Source organism: Venturia canescens, chromosome 6, assembly GCF_019457755.1.
Source record: "Venturia canescens isolate UGA chromosome 6, ASM1945775v1, whole genome shotgun sequence".
Classification (NCBI taxonomy): domain Eukaryota; kingdom Metazoa; phylum Arthropoda; class Insecta; order Hymenoptera; family Ichneumonidae; genus Venturia; species Venturia canescens.
This window is the reverse complement of record NC_057426.1, coordinates 6684655-6702057: the sequence shown is the minus strand read 5'-3', so window position 1 is coordinate 6702057 and position 17403 is coordinate 6684655. Positions and strand designations below refer to the sequence as shown.

Sequence of the window (17403 nt, the reverse complement as noted above, 5' to 3'; positions counted from 1 at the left end):
TGTGCCTGTACGCGTCGTAATCAAAATCCGATATATCGATTATCGGAAGTTCCATATTCGTTGCTACGAAAGGCGAGGGACGCTCCAGCGGGAGGCAAGTTTTATGCTTTGTCAAATCCGTTTTCTTGGCTATGTGCTTCTGGGCCTCGATCATTTGGCGATCACCAATTAAAGTTGCGTCCTCCGTTTCGTTGTCCATTTTCTCAAGGCTTCTTTTTATCTTTGGAGTCGAAGCGGCTGCTCGCATCGATGCAAGCTCGATATTCAAGTCGGAATTCGAACGCTTTTGAAGCTTGCATAGCAACGGAAAATGCATCACCACCGTTCGTGCCAAATGATCTTTATGACCTTCGGGCTTGAGCTCACGACGGCTCGTAACACCCATCTGAGCGGATTTCAAATGACGGTCCTGTAATGAGGTCAAACGATACGTCAAAAATGAAATTCCCGCTGAGGCTAATCGCCCAGAGCTTTGAAAAGAATTTTTATCAAGTGACCCCTCAAAAAGTTCAAAGCTCAACTGTAGCACGCCTGTATAACGGTAGATCGATTTAACTCCACCGGGATTTTCGCTATCCAGATACGTACGAAGTTATTATATGCTCAGTAAAACATTGAAACATGAATATTGAAATATCGATAGAAAATGTGAATTTTTTTCTCGAGTGTTGCAAACGGAAATAGGTCGACAGGAAGGTGGAATGTCACGTCTACTTTAAAATTTTTATATTCACCTCCGAAATATTATTTATACGACGAAAAGTTTCGTTACTCCGAGATTATATTTTCTTCATTCGCCAAACGAGTATATATTTTTTAGATCGATTTACAATGAGGTTTAACGACAGTTATCAGAGTTTCGTTTCGTACTTTTATTTCCACCGCTCTCAAGTCAGATCTCGAGTCCCATTGGAAACAATTGTCAGCCAAGGGTCATTCATTAGGAATCGAATCGAAAAGAGTTTTACGAAATCTGATTTTACGAGTCACGAATAATGGAACGATGAATATTCTGCAGCGATCGAAACTGGGACGTGAATTTGTAGAAAAGTGTATTATTTTGAAATAAATAACGAACGTACCAGAAGAAGTTGCACGTGGGCAATGAGCGGTACGGCCAGTAAAACGACCAGTGCCAGTGCGAGGATGCTTTCCACGAGAAACGGTGGTACCGATTGCAAGGTTAAAACGAACGGGGTTGGGGCTGCAACGCTCAACATCCCGCCGATCTTGACGGTCTTCGAGGATTTTCAATACGAAACGTGATGCTCGCTTCGAGCCACATGTTAGCCAATCTTGAAGCGAGCTCGGCGATCAGACCGATAAATTTTGTTCAAATATGTCGAAAAGCATACCCGTCAAATACCAGAAATGGGCTTCGCCAGGTTTCGATCGAACAATCGATGGTGCAACGTGAATACGACAAACGCTCTACTTCAGTTTATTTATTTTTCCAAAAGGTCTTTGATATTTGAAGAAAATTTTAAAAACTCGAAACTTTATTGTTGTCGATTGGACGTTGACCACAATTTTGCAAAACCTACTTTTATTCACTTTCTTTAGCGTTTCACTAAGAATCTATCGAATATGGACGTTGAATACACTAAACTTATAAAATGAAATATAAACACAAAAACTGTCGAAAATTTATTCTCCGGAATAAATTCGTCGCGAAGAGCGATTCTTCAAAAGCTCCGATACGAACTTGGACACGAGCATTATGTACGGTGGATCTTGAAGGATGATTCTAAATTTATGGATCCGTAGAATTTTCTTCTACAACGTGAATTCCTCAAGCAGATATATTTCTTCGTATGAGACGAAAAAATATGGAGCTTTTTCCACGAAGAGATAAAAAGATGTAAATAGCTAAAGGAGAGTGAAAGAGGCAAGAGAAAGAGGGAAAAAGAAAGGAAAAGGGGTTAGAACAGGGCGATGAAATTCAGTCGTCCATCAACGTATTTATAGTAGTGCAGCGTCCCCGAAAAGACGAGAAAAGTATCGACCGTGAAGAAAAATTCTATTGTTATCTCACAGTTGCTCGTATCTCGTAAAGTAAAGCAAAACAAATTGGCTGGGAAGAAACATTTTCGCGTGTTGGTGCATCTCGTTGCACTTACGACGAGCATCGCCACTATTTTGATGCATCTTCATCGCGTCTACTCTTCCTGTGAAAAAACATCATTTTACTCGTAAATAAACACGGTGCATGTAAATCTTACTAAAGTATGCATATTTTTCACGGTTGCTGCGAAACAGAAAAGGACGAGTGAATGGAGACGTTTTAGAGGAACATTGGGACCCTCTTTCCACGTTAACTGCCGGACCATTTGATTCTATTTATTCTCATGATTCATCTCTAATTTGAAAACTCAATATTTTCACCATATCGACTGCTGAACAGTGCTTAATGGCCTCTGTTGGGCTCTCCATAAAGATTATAATCAATTGCAAACTTTAGCCAGTTGATAAGAAATTTTAATTATTTTTCTTTAATCCTCTATAAATATCAAACTTCCTTCGTGTGCGTGTTTCTGTTTGCGTGTGCAAAGGTACTTGTAGAGCACGTTTTTCGCAAGCTTTTACCACGCTCGTTCAACCTCACGGCTTTTTCTCTTAACTCGTCGAGAGATTTTCTTCGCTCCAACATCTTGGCCCACTTGGACCGATATTTCCGCTACATACAAAGATCCAAACTGCACACCGCGCATCTAGTGGCAACACCTTGAAGTACACCAACGCTCTTTCCGAAACGCTGTTCAAACTTCAAGCACTGTTTTTCAACAACTCCGACTTCACTGTTTTTTCTATAAAAGTCAGCAAGAGGATCAGTTTTAAAAGCATTACGATTTTCCTGGGCTCTTCAAATACCAACCGAAAGCATCCCACTTCAACGAAGGCCTCACAGAGTATAGAAAATAAAAAAATAAAAATCATTTTTCGTCCCTGTTTACGATTTCGTACGATTTCGTATTTCTCGTACTACAAAAAAAAACATTCAGCAACACATTTTTTCAATTTCGTCACGAAAAAAACGATTTTCCTTTCCCCTCAAAACGTTACGATTTGATAATATTATCGAGTGACACCCACGAATTGGTGAACCGCGTTATCAAGGAGAAGTTAAATTTTCAAATCCAAGCCGAATTCGCAGAGATTTCACAAAAATTCGTATAAAAGTTACCAACTTTATTTTTAATTAACAGAATTAATCTCACAACGAAACTTTTTAGGAGTAACAATTCCGTAATAATCGATGAAAAATAATTTAAAAAATTGAAAAATCAAGTTTTATTCCAGAAAAATGGCCAAATTGAAGAAAGGAATTTCGAAGTTTTAAACACTTGAAATTTTCGTGGGTGCAAATTTGCACCAGTGTCTACGGGTTATAACTAAACTCTCGTCCTCAAAGTGTCTCCGTAAAATGTGTGTTTGCCATTTTTAATTGAGCTGTGAAGCTATTAAAGCAATTCTTACGAGTAGATATTCACATATCCGGCAACGCACTTGTACCGAAGATGTGTATCCCATTTTCTTGTCTCTAGCGTCGCGGAAGAAGAACATTGTAACCGGAAAAGCGCAGAGGGTTTGAAGGTTCGCATTGCTACAGAGTTTGCATACCGGTATACAAATTCGAGGTACGAGCTCTCAATAAAGTTGTCTCGAAAATTGAATCTCGAAATAGGAGAGGAGGAAAAATAGAGAGAAAAAGTGGTAGAAAAAGGATGGAGCTGCGTATACAGCCCGAGGTACGGATTTGGGATTGAGCTGCGAGGGATTATAAATTCACGTTTGACTTTAGCCGGCAGCGTTTGACTTCCCCATCCGCAGAGTAATGCACATACATACGAAAAGAAATGATTGCGTGTCTGTATGCGCCAGTACGGACTCGAGAGAATGGTAAGAAAATTTGATGAAATCTGTACGTATAGAAATTGAGCTCCGTTTGAAATTTCGAGCTCGAAACCTCCTCACCGAAGCTCTTAGGATATCTCAGCATTTTTACATCGCTCTTGCAAGATTCTCCGAACTTTTCTCTCTCGACGATGAATTAATGAAATATGCAGCATCCGGTTATTTAAATGCATTTGCATAATTTTCAGTTCCGTTTCTCTCACTCGCAGTTCGCTATTCTCAATTTATTCTCTCATCCAATTTTAATTTATATATACGCATTCGGGGCCAATGGAAAGTCCAAATTTCTTGATTTCGTCTATATATCTGCTTTCGACACAGAGTTTGACCTGGAAAATACGTCGTTCGCCTCGACTTTCCGGTCGGTACTGGGGCGTTTGGTCTTTAGTGAAAGCTCCGCTGATAGCTTTAAAAGCCTTTTCACTGGAATGAAAATTCTGTTTAAATATTCTAATATCTTGTTGCCCGCATTTTTTTTTTCGAGCAACGACATTTTAAATATTGCAATAAAGCTTCTTTACACTGAAACGAAAGTTTAATGGGACACACGTTTTGTTGCGTTATCGAAATAAATTATTGAGCGTATCGAGAAAAATATTTCAAGTTTTCGACAGAATGATGGGATTCCAATGAATTCGTCAATTCAATGTTCTATTCAATGACAGCAGGGAGCTCAACAATGCGAGCAAAATATATTAAGTGGCCTGAGAAGATTAACGGTCTGCCAACGGAAACCACAGCTCTCCACTTCACAGCCACTAATTTTCGATGGGAATTTCTCCCTGGAATGATATCGATGAAAAAAAAACTCACGTAAATAATCGTCCGTAGAATGTGCACATTTATGCAATGAATTCGAATGAAGAAGAGGAAAATTTTGTAATACATTACAGGAAAATAAACAACGATATTAATTATGAAATTGACGCAATACCGACAACTTTGTTTCCTTAAAAATTTCTCATTCCCAATGCCCTTAATCACTGAATTTTTTCGCCCACACTATTGCAAAAAGAAGAAAAATTTTCATCGGAAATTCGATGATAAACGAAGATGAATTTGCACTCGCAGAGACCGAGAGCAAGAATTTCACGGTGCTGTAAACTGACGCGTACGTTTTCGCGTTTCAGTATCGCGTTGCGAATTTCCAAGCTAAATCAAATGCCATCGAATAACTGGGTACCCTATAAGCACCGTGTTCGCAACGTGTGCTCGAATGACGACCACCCAGCGCTGACTCACGGGGCTGTATGCAGTCTCATCGGACGCAATTCCGTGCTACTAAATCCTTTGAAACGTGTAAAAACCGACTCTCGGCTATACTCCTCGGCACTGAAAAAATTATTACTGGAGGGAAATCTGAACGTGCAGCATAACAATGAAAACCATTGTACTTCAAGTGGAAACTCAAACTACCAATGCGGTAGATCTGTTCTGATATGTAAAAGCTCTACAGGATTGTGGTATCTCATTATGAAAAATACCGGGGAAAAATGGTGTTTGAAAAAACATGATAAATTGTGGAAAAAAAAGAAATACTTGGAGCAATCATGACACATAGATCGATAAATTTTTAAATAACAAATAAAATATGGAATTGCGAATCCCGTCAAAAATAGCACGAAAATAATGACCATGAGCTTATGTGCACCAAGCACTGTCATTCGTCAGCGTTTTACCGACGAATTTCACCGTTTTGGAGATGAAGTGCTGGGAACGATTACTCCTCGACAGCTGATGACAACAAAGTGCATCACTCTCGTCTTTCACGCTTCCCATTGCAGGAAACGTGTTACGACATGGAATTGTTAAGATAGACGCCGATTAAATATGAAACGCAATGAAACCGAATGCAATTACTTGTTTGCAGGGTAAACAGAATTCTGGTTTAACTCAAATGTGGTGTTGTGCGGTGAAATGTTTGGAATATCAATCCGAACCATTTTTTTGGGTCCACAAAGATTTTACTGTTTTGAAAGAACTTTTGTTTATTAATGCCTGAAACGATGGTAAGGGGAAAATTATTTTCACTTGACCTGCCTCGCAATCAGTAATGAATGCGATTTTTGTATTCGGAAAAAAAAAAAATTTTGAAGAAGCGCACAAAATCGTAGCATCGTCAGCATACACGCGAATGCGTGACGAGTCACGATCGAAGTCAGTAGGTTTTTAACACCAAACGGATTTGCAAGGACGAATACAAGCTGAGATTCAAATTTTCAAACCTGCATTTCTCTCCAGTTGGAAAATCACACAGAACGACGTAAAGAGAAACGCTTTCCTCATTTGTTCGTAGACGGAGCTGTACGAGTTGAACTTTAAAGGATCTTGATTCTGTCGTATATTCAACCTTCGGTCTTTAGACTTTGCAGCTCGTTCGAGAGGATGAATAAGAAAACGCAGACGTGAGATTCTAGTTTTCCTCCCCAATGTATAAGCGTCTCGTATTTGAATCGTTTGCTCCTCTAGACTTTTACACTTCTCGAGTGTTCTCTCGCAATGTTAAACTCCAAACTTTTAAAAACTTCACCCTCCCAATCTTACCACTTTTTCTCTTGGCGCGACGATTACTATGGACCCAGACGATTATGCGTGATCGGTCGTTTTCCACCTCTACAACCTTAATGCCAGTTAAATACGCGGCGAAAAAGTTGAGCAGTTAACAAAAAGCATGGGGATTATAACAATCGAAATAAGAGACAAAAGGTAGAGGTAAAATTGCTGTAGTTTCGAAGCATCAAATATTCTCAATCAGGTAATCCTGAATGAACAATAGTTCAGAACAAAATGCTCAATTTATTCAATCGTAATGACCTCTGAACTTTGAAATTTTTCGAAAATCGCAAAAATTGAAAAAATGACCTCCCACGATGGGTTCGAAACATATTTCATGCGATTCTGAGTCGAATGAGACGAAAGTGTAATGACCGGAAAAAAAATTTTCGAAGGCAATAGACTATGAAAAAATTCCGAGATTCGAAAATTTTTTATTTTTCGAAAATCGCAAAAATCGAAAAAAAAACATTTTTGAAGGCAGTAGACCATGAAAAAATTCCGAGATTGGAAAATTTTTTATTTTTCGAAAATCGAAAAAAAAATTTTGAAGGCAATAGACCATGAAAAAATTCCGAGATTCGGAAATTTTTTAATTTTTCGAAAATCGAAAAAATCGAAAAAAAAATTTTGAAGGCAATAGACCATGAAAAAATTCCGAGATTCGGAAATTTTTTAATTTTTCGAAAATCGCAAAAATCGAAAAAAAAATTTTGAAGGCAATAGACCATGAAAAAATTCCGAGATTCGGAAATTTTTCGAAGACAGTAGAGCGTAAAAAAATTCCGAGATTCAAAAATTTTTGAAAATCGCGAAAATCAAAAAAAAAAAAATTTGAAGGCAATGAAGACTATGAAAAAATTCCAAGTCTCGAAAATTTTTAAAATTTCCGAAAATCACAAAAATCGAAAAAATGATCTCTCAAGATGGGTTCGAAACATGTTTCATGCGACTCTGAGTCAAATGAGACAAAAGTGTAATGACCGAAAAAAAAAATTTCGAAGGCAGTAGACTATGAAAAAATTCCGAGATTCGAAAATTTTTTATTTTTCGAAAATCGCAAAAATCGAAAAAAAAACATTTTTGAAGGCAGTAGACCATGAAAAAATTCCGAGATTGGAAAATTTTTTATTTTTCGAAAATCGCAAAAATCGGAAAAAAAATTTTGAAGGCAATAGACCATGAAAAAATTCCGAGATTCGGAAATTTTTTAATTTTTCGAAAATCGCAAAAATCGAAAAAAAAATTTTGAAGGCAATAGACCATGAAAAAATTCCGAGATTCGGAAATTTTTTAATTTTTCGAAAATCGCAAAAATCGAAAAAAAAATTTTGAAGGCAATAGACCATGAAAAAATTCCGAGATTCGGAAATTTTTCGAAAATCGAAAAAAAACATTTTCGAAGACAGTAGAGCGTAAAAAAATTCCGAGATTCAAAAATTTTTGAAAATCGCGAAAATCAAAAAAAAAAAATTTGAAGGCAATAGACTATGAAAAAATTCCAAGTCTCGAAAATTTTTAAAATTTCCGAAAATCACAAAAATCGAAAAAATGATCTCTCAAGATGGGTTCGAAACATGTTTCATGCGACTCTGAGTCAAATGAGACAAAAGTGTAATGACCGAAAAAAAAAAATTTCGAAGGCAGTAAACTATGAAAAAATTCCGAGATTCGAAAATTTTTAAATTATTCGAAAATCGCAAAAGTCGAAAAGAAATATTTTTGAAGGCAGTAGACTATGAAAAAATTCCAAGTCTCGAAAAGCAATCTTTGAAATTGAAATTGCCAAGAACAATATAACACACCATAATTTCTCTTTCCACTAATTAACTCTCCCAGCAGAGTCTCTGAGGCATCACAAACATTGGAGTAATCACGAGTGCACACAAAATCATAAAAAGGCCCTGCAAAGTTTGAACCTATGCATCGGATCACTCTCCTTCATGCATTATTATATTTCCAGTAGAATTTCCAATAATCACGTAAAGTCAAATTAAAAAGTATCACACGAAAACGAATAATTACTATTTTGTTCCTGATCAAATTTTGAAGTGAATGAGAGAAACAAATCGATCAGAGAACATTAAAAGCTGTAAATATCGACACTGAAGCTTGAGTGAAGATAAGCATGAAGCGTGGAGTGACGTTACTCAAAATAAAGGCCAATTTGTAACAGGGATGAAAAGCTGTTCATCAAAAATGTCAAAGCTGTCAACGACACGTAATCTCTTGTGAGACTCGATCAGGGAAATGTGTCACATTTTTCCAAGCCTTATCGCGAATGTTTTTTTTTTTTCTATTGAACATCCGGTCAAATCCCCTTTCTGTTGTCACTGAGAAATCTTTCAAACTTTGTCCATGTACAGGACAGTTAAAATAACGAACATCGAGGAAGTTTGAGCTGTTACATAAAAATGGGAGGAGCAACGTCGATCTTCGTACAGTATCACGTGAATAAAACAATTTTCAAGAATGTTATTTTAACGTTGTCGTACCAAGGAATTTCATGAGTTTTCAATATTTTTTGACAGCAGGTGAGTCTGATTCATGCTTGTTTCATTTCAAAGCACAATTTCATGCAAATCTACAAGCGTGGCTCAGCAAAATAAGAATAAAAAAGCCTCCGAAGATTTGCGGTAGGACATTGTTTTTTCTAATTTTGTTGATGTCATCGATAAAAGTGGTGATTGGTCATAACGCGATATAATGCATACGAGAGTAGGTCATAATTGAAGAGGTTATAACGATGAGAAAAGATTCTACATCCTATGAATAAAAACATTCCCAAAAGTACAATATCTCGAGGCTCGTTATTAAGCAAGCAGAAAAAAAAGAGTTGTGCTTACAATCGACGGGGGGATAGGTCCTTGTAAAGCTCGAATGTTGACCACGTTGAATCGGATGAATCTCGTGATAAGCAGCCCTGGCAGCTTGATATTTATCGCCTCGTTGCTCAGCCGCGTTGTATCGTCGTTGGAGGGCGTACGCCCCGGAGAAAATTCTCGTGTATCTCAAGTAGCAGCCACTTGGGATTTGCCACTGAATAAGAAAAAAATACGAAAAAACCTTATCCAGTCTCGTACAAAATGTATTGACTTTTTTTCTCCTGTAGCAAAAATTCATCTCCAGCGAATCGATTTTTTTCGTTATTTTACCCGAGGGATAAAATTTGCATTTTATTCTTAGCGCTTTATCTTTTTTGCCTTTTTGAGATTCGCAATTTCATTACTTTTCTTCGTGCACCTTTTTATAACTCACCCTGTATCCCGAGGCTGATATCGTTTGTGGAGCTCTTCCGGGGCATATCAGCATCCTTCGATCCGTCCTCCACTGTTTAGGGACCAAAAAAATCATTCAATAAAATTTCTTTTTGTCCCTCGTGGTTATAACTCTTTGTTTCCCTTTTTTTCTCTTAAACTCTTTCAACTTATTTTTCCCAATGTATATATGCCTACCTACGTCTATGCTTGGAGTACTATTTTTCTCGTAAATCCCCTGTGGATAAAAGGTCCCTCCCCTTCGCCCCTCTTTCCTCTACAAAACCTACCCCCCCGCCCCCGTCGCTTTCACAAGCGCCAAAAGTCTACATGATCTTTTTCCAGTATCCACCCCCGACGTGTTCTCTCAAACGAAGATTTACTCAATACAAAAAAGTGACAAAAACTACAGCCCAGAGCGAAAGGGCGAATAGAGTGGCCGCTCTCTCCGACTCCATGCCAATTTTCTACACGTGTATGCATACACAGGATATTTCAAGTCGAATGGACATCATTTCCGGAAAAAAGTTGATACCAATTCAATTCGTGTGAAGGAGTCATTCGTTTGCATCGTCGAAACGAAACAAGCAAATGAAACATCAAAAATGGGGCTAAAATTCCTACTGCTCCAGTGTCCAGTTTTATCGTTTCAATATGACCAAATATTTTGGTTCGTTTAATGTTATGTGACTATCATTACGCTTCACAAAAAAAAATAAATAAATGAAATTTATTCATTATTCAAGAAATGAAAAGGGAAATAAAAATCTGACCAACTATTGGAGTGAATAACTGTTCTGCATGAAGCATCTCATATGCGTGGAATTTGATACCCACAGTAGTTCTCGAGTCTAAGGCACTCTGAGATACTTTTCTCGGTAGCCTTTGGCAAGGAATAACTTTTTGTGAGAGTATCACATAAAGTTCGAGGCATTATTTCAACTTTAATTTCACTCTCCCTCTCTCTCCTGACCCTCTTTACGAATCGTCGGTTTCCCAACCTCACACATTCGAAGCACTCCAAATTTTTATAAAACTTGCTAGAGGACGATTTTTTTTCATCAAAAAAAGAATAAGAAATAATTTGAATGCTCGGGCACCCACGATACCAGAAATTTAGGATCGAGCTTGAAACTTTTTCAGAAACTCGAAACGTAATAATTACAGTGACTCGATTAATATACACTCTGCAATTATAAATTGCGACGAAATAATAAGAACGAATTTAAAAAACTTTCAACCATCCATTGTGAAAAGTTGAACTCTCGGAGCTGATAGAGTTTTGAAAAATTCGTAGAAAAATCGTGCTACGTGTTAAAGTCTCATGACTCTTATGTCACGAGTTCCCGCAGCCAGGAAGTATAAGAAACATTTGTTAGCGGATTCGCAAAAGCTTTTCGGATGCTGCAACCGCATCTTCCTCCTCCCCGAGCACGTGTGGCACGCAAGGCTATAGAATTTGTCGGTGAAACTCTTAACTCTGCCTCGAAATCCCTGCGACGACGATACGTTACCACTTACCTCGGAATCCTGTAGACGCTCGGGCTCTGCAAGCAAAAACAGAGTTGACACTCGAGATAAATACGACAGATTGGTATAAACGATGAGTTCATGGCGATAACGAGTAAGCAACCATGCTTTTCGCGAATTTGAATAATTACATCGAGTCACTTTCAATAAATCGTCAACCGAAACGATTTTTTTTAAATTTAGTTCTAGCACGAATCAAGATGAGCTTTTTTCAATCTCAAATGCAAAGACTCTTGGAACATCGTTTTCGCGAGTGGATGAACAACGAAAAAGAATGTTTCTCCAAAGCATTAGGTTCGTGAGTTTTTGACTACCACGATCGCTACAGCTTTAAGTTTCGCTTCCGCAAATGATAAAATAAACGTGATATACAAAAGCATTGTTGTAAAAAAATAAAAATCGTTGGAACATTGACTTATTTGAAAAATCACTTTACCTCGTACGCGTACGGAGAAATGGCACTCGGCGCGATTGCCTGCGGCATCAGAGGCGATGTATCGTACGTTGTGAACCCCTGGATACATGAGCTGTCCCGGTTCCTGAAAAGCGTTTGAAAAAGCATAGCCACTCAAAGAGAATAGTAAATGGACGACACTGCGAATTATGCTGTGCGTATGTAATCCTTCAACTCATGAAAACCGACGTACAAAGGATTTTTGCAAATACTCTCGACTCGCTGGCTACCCAAACTCTCAAAAGATTACAGGATTTGTGTTGCGACGAAACCAAGCAATCGGCTCAAAGGCTTTGCAATAACGGTTGAAAATAATTTATAAACTGTCTTCATTTGTCCGGAATGCTGTGTCGAGTTTCGAAGGAGAACGAATGAAATTTAAAACTCCGAAGCTATTAATCATTTTTATTTTAATTAATCTTGACTTCCCTATGAAATGATTTACGAGGCTCCTATATTAACGGGATTTTATGATGTCTCGATGCTTCATCATTTTGTATGGTGCGCGATAGCTCATTACTTAATTCACCGAAGGTTTTTCAAATACAGTTTATTAGATAAATGGAATGATTCTTTATTTGTTGAAAAAATTCGTTAATTCAAGATCCACTTGTTTGTTTGTTCAGACAGAAATACTTTATTAGATCCAACATCATTGTTTGAGGCTCCATTTAATGATGTGCCAAAAAATGATATGATGCGAAGTAAAAACTGATTAAGGCTTCTCCTAGAAATTATTGAAGTTTTTCGAACAAAGAGATCGCTCTTCATTTGGATAATATACTGAAGTGAAGGTACGTGCAAATCAGTCCATTGTTCTGGGTCCAAACTCACTCACTCGATCTAGTACTGGACGTGAATATCAATGAGGATAAGTGAAGGATCATCTGCCACCATTGATCATGACTGTAGAAAATTTTAATTTTCGCATATGAGGATTCGTTGGAACTTTCTCTTTCGATGTATTTTTTAAGGTCTTGTGAAATTAATATTCTGATTAATCTGAAGGGGAATTCAAGTAGATAGGAAGTATCGAGAAATTCACTCGTTATGCACAAAACTAAAATTGCATTGTTTTTATGATAACTAGATTCAGGAAATAGCGTCATGTCATATGTGGAAATATTTTTCCTAGGAATGTCTCGAAAAGAAACGATGTACCAAGAAACATACTGCTCACGTTGATTGCTAAGATTTTTCCCCAAGTGTTCCAAGAATTCCAGTTCAAATCTGCCTCTGAGAGAATTCTCTTAATACGGTTGAGGACGCTCATACACGAAATGGGATCTTGAAAAAGCTTGAACTGCGTAGAATAAATTGAATGAAAATCTCAAACGTATGCTAACTTTTTTCGTGTTTCCAACGAAACAGGCAACGTTTCATTAAAAAATGGTGATTCTCGGAATAACGTTTTTTCTCATGCCTGCCATTCAATATTATAACTTTTTAATTTTTTTTTATGCTGTTGGAGGTTCTCCCTCGCCATAATATTGCATGTTGCATCATTACTGATTCATGAGATGTATTATTTAAAAAATTGGAGTCGTTTTAAGATGGTGCTCCACTTCTGCATAATTATCTAGTCTCGTTATTCTGGAGACTCTTAAGTTGAACATTAGGAAAATGCAGTTCGACAAATGCCAAAAAATGGCAATCACAAAGTCAATCGACAGTTTTGTCTGGATATTGAGTAACCTCAGATCGTTGACTTACTTAGAATTCAATAATTTCACCGACTCGCATCTTAAATGTTAATAACTTTGAGAACAACAGTTTTCAATGGATCACGGGGTACATTCGTGCCGTTGTAAGAGACTAAAAGGAAGTTTCCGGTTGTCCGAGGGAGAGTATGAAGACAAATAGCACTTTGAGCGTAAAATGGAAGGAGATGGATAGAAAATCTATTAGAGAGACGATATTGCACGAGCTACGGTGCTTTTACAACGTTCGCCATTTTGTCACGAGCTTTCTCCTCCCTCGTCCTAGACGGGGGATGTTGCTTCGAGTGAACGAGCGAGTGGCTTGTTCCTGTGTGTGAATCTTAGCAGTTTGGTGCTCTCAACAGTGAACAAACGATAATCGCCGTCCCATAAACAAGATCTCTCGGCTTTCCGACCGTTTACTTGGCCCTCGACCTGTCCACAGGGATAAATAGCCCAACGAAGTGCTCCCGCTTCATCCCTACTTTTTCCCATTCCTCTTCAGTGAGCTTCAGGGCTTGTCTACCGGATTCACTCAGACATCGTTTTCCCTAACGTTCTATGGAGTTACCACCCATCCACCAACTTTTTACTCCCAAGCACTTCTCCTCGAAACCCTAGAGTGTTGAGTCTTATCCACTTTTTTGCGACGTCATTCGGAGCATTAAATTTTCCAAAATATCCACAAGCTCATCACAAGTTTTGAAGCTGTGTCATCACTTCATCCAAGCCGTTATCGAGCTTTATCGGAGTTTCCCCACACTTTCTTACCCCATCAAACTTTTTCCTTAACTAAGTCGTTTTCCCTCGAGTTAAACATACTCCAGCACATCAATGAGTCAATCAACTCTCTTATTGGTTATAAGACGCGAAGCCTGCTTGAAAACTTCAGTTAGCGAAGCGACTGTGCATATTTTCTCTGAATGCCTTAAAGAGTTTGCCAAGCTTTCGATGTGCTCTGCTTCAATAGACCTAAACGCGTGTGATGAGTGATTGGAATCGTGGTAACACCGAGGAGAATCCGTAATTCAAGTATCCGCAGCGAAACCTTCAAAAAAGTTTGAACATGGCTTAACGAGAGTTATCAAAACAAAATTCCGTTGTAGCTTTGTCAGTTTCCATTGAAACTAAGGAAAAAAACGTCAACAAAAGCATGCTGCTAATACTGTAGGACGATCCTAAAATAGGGATCTACCTCCGAAAATGCGTGAGAGTATGGTAGACCCATTGACCGTAGGAAAACTCACCCTGGACTTCCAAACTTTCTCGACTCTGACGTTGTCGGTGAAAGTTGGCTCTTGCCAGAAAATGAGACGACTCCGCTCGCCGTTGTTGAGCCTCACCTCGAACGATGTTGGACACGTGAAGACCCTCGGATTCTGGGCGTCTGCATACACGTGAAAAATAAATTGACCGAATTAACGTACAGCAAATTTAACTCTATTTAATTTATCAGTATACAGGTTATTTGTGTTCGTGTCGACATGCGAATATAGTTCTGGTACAAGGCTCACATCAAAGATGAACAGACTGTGCCAACGTGCTACCATCCGAAGGAGGGCTGGATAATTAAGGCTGAAAGGTATTGGAGTTTCTCACTACGAAGGTAACAACCCCATCAAGGTCCTTGACTTCTCTTCACGATGCACACTGTTAAAACAGTATGCCCTATCCGCTTTACTCAGGATTACCGTGAGAGTTTGTTTCCTATAATCGCATTGGCTTGTGAATCCATTTGGGCGAACTTGCCTCAACCCTAGTTACGTACTCGTCGAATGAGTAATTAACCTGCACTCTGGCCACCTTTCCCTCTCCCTTCTTCGGAGAATGAGGCAGCGAGCTTAATCCACGAAGCTTTACACTGACTCCAACTTCGCTCTACTCTCGATTGAGCACTCGCCAAAGAAGAGAAGGCGAAAGAAGAAAAATTATCTTGAACGATGTTGAGGGAACACAAATGCTGAAAAGACCTTGCAGCGAATCAACACGGAGTTACTTGATGGACGCATTTAATCTAATCTTACTGCTCGAGCTCTAGTTTTCTGCCATCCGTTCAAAATTAACAACTTTCTGTGTAGAAACGCACAAAAATCAACGACTTTTGGCGTTGAAAGAAGTTCATTAACAACGCAGTCCTAAACGTTTCACTGAGCCAAATTGTTCTTATGACAAACGTTTGGGCTTTGCGAATGGAATGAAGCGAAATTTCCTTGATATTCAAGAAACAAAGAGAGCGAAATCAAATGTACGGAGTGCTGGAATATTATTGCGCTTCATCAGCAAAAAAAAATTGGATGTAACGATCGAAATGTGATTGGATTGAAAAAATACGAAGTAATTAATTGACAGAACTAATAGTTACATTAACCAAAGCGGTTTTACTAGATCAACTATTACGTGTGCAGGTTTAAGTAAATTTGATCAATTTTTACACATTTTCATTTATCGCATTTGGTGAGTTGAATTTACCAATCTTTTTTTCAGTGTGTGTTTAATGAAAATTTATTCATTTTAAATGCGTTAGTCAGCAGAACCAATTTTTGTATCAAAATGATCTTTTTCTCAATTTTTCTTACTCTCACTAACCCAAACGACAGGCAAAAAAAATTTAATTCATCAGTGTGTGGTAATTAGCAAAATTTACTCAACGCTAATTTAATTTGGCGTATAATTTGCTACAAAATATTGGGCCGTTGAAGTACCTGACGCGGACTAACTGAGTGCAATTAGAATTTGCTGAAGTAACACAAATTATTCGTAGTTACAGATTTTCTACATCGATGTTCCCTCGGCCACTTCTGACGAATCGGGTCGAAATGATTACAAGAAAATTATCATCAGCAGGGAAAAAAACATTAAGAAAAAAGGGAGAGAACATTCGGAAAAGGAAGATGAAAATAAATCTTCGAGCACGTTTAACTCCCTTGAACTCTTCTGACCTGTATAAAGTCTACAGGAGAATTCAAGCAAAAGATCAAAAGTTAATAGAAACAGGAAATTAACATTTCATAATAAATCTTCAAACTCAAAAGTTACCCAATAAATTAAAAACTTCTCAATGATTTTTTGTAAAAACGTTCGAACATCAATTACTGTGTATCTAACTTACATTTATTTTAGTTATCAAAGATCAGTGATTCGTGAATTCATAACATTTTCATCGTAGGAAATTGATGAACTTTTATCTGAGAAAGGAATATTTAATTCGACGAGTCTCGTCGAAACCTTTGATGAACTGCAGAGCTCCGAGCTGGCTGTATTCACTTTTAGCACATAAAAATTCTACGTGGGTCTTCTCAAATTCTTTTTTTTTTTTTTGAGTCGCAATCAAAGCGAATAGATTTTCATTGTGCTTAATATAACGACTCGTAACGGTGAAAAAAGGTCCTGCGAATGTCACTGACTCATAAAGCTGATGGGCGTGAATATTGTAATCCAACAGTACAAATGTGATCGACAGCGGCACCATTGTCAGAAATATCCGCTCAAGGAAGTCACAGGTGATTGATGATACAGAATGATGAGCAGAATTTGACCAATTCTTTTCCCCTTCGACTGAAGAGAAAAGGGAGGTAAGAAGGTTAACATTAAGAGGATGAGGACGAAATATTCGACAACGAGAGGTTGATAAATAAGACATCAGATAAAAGTGTGATGGCAAGATTATGGGAGAAGAATGTAAATGGGAAAAAAATGTATTTTTGATCCTCTTAATGTATGTGTCATTGCACTTATACTTGCCTGTTCTCGCCAATGCATGAATCTTGAAAATATTTTCGAACACTATTGGACTTTGACTTTTTGTCGATTGTCCATAACCACGTTTTACTACTTCCATTATCAAAACATTATTCTGCAGATAAAAAAGTTGCAAATATTCTCTGGATAAATGTGAGTTCTCAAAATATTCTTGAAAAATTGTTACCTAAAAACCTTTTGTCTATTCATGAATATTCTTCATGCACGGTTGATTGTATTCAGTTTTCTGATTTTT

At 37.8% G+C, this 17403-nt stretch overlaps 1 protein-coding gene across 1 annotated transcript in view; it reads right to left on the bottom strand.

The window, feature by feature from the left end:
- LOC122412365 (fibrillin-1-like) overlaps positions 1-17403 on the bottom strand; it is a 92066-nt gene that overhangs the window by 6173 nt on the left and 68490 nt on the right. The window contains exons 17-21 of the mRNA XM_043421833.1: positions 14657-14796; positions 11692-11794; positions 11247-11272; positions 9727-9798; positions 9315-9507 (exon numbers count right to left, since the gene is read on the bottom strand). Coding sequence (XP_043277768.1) covers positions 9315-9507; positions 9727-9798; positions 11247-11272; positions 11692-11794; positions 14657-14796 — 534 coding nt within the window. The remainder of the gene's footprint in view (positions 1-9314; positions 9508-9726; positions 9799-11246; positions 11273-11691; positions 11795-14656; positions 14797-17403) is intronic.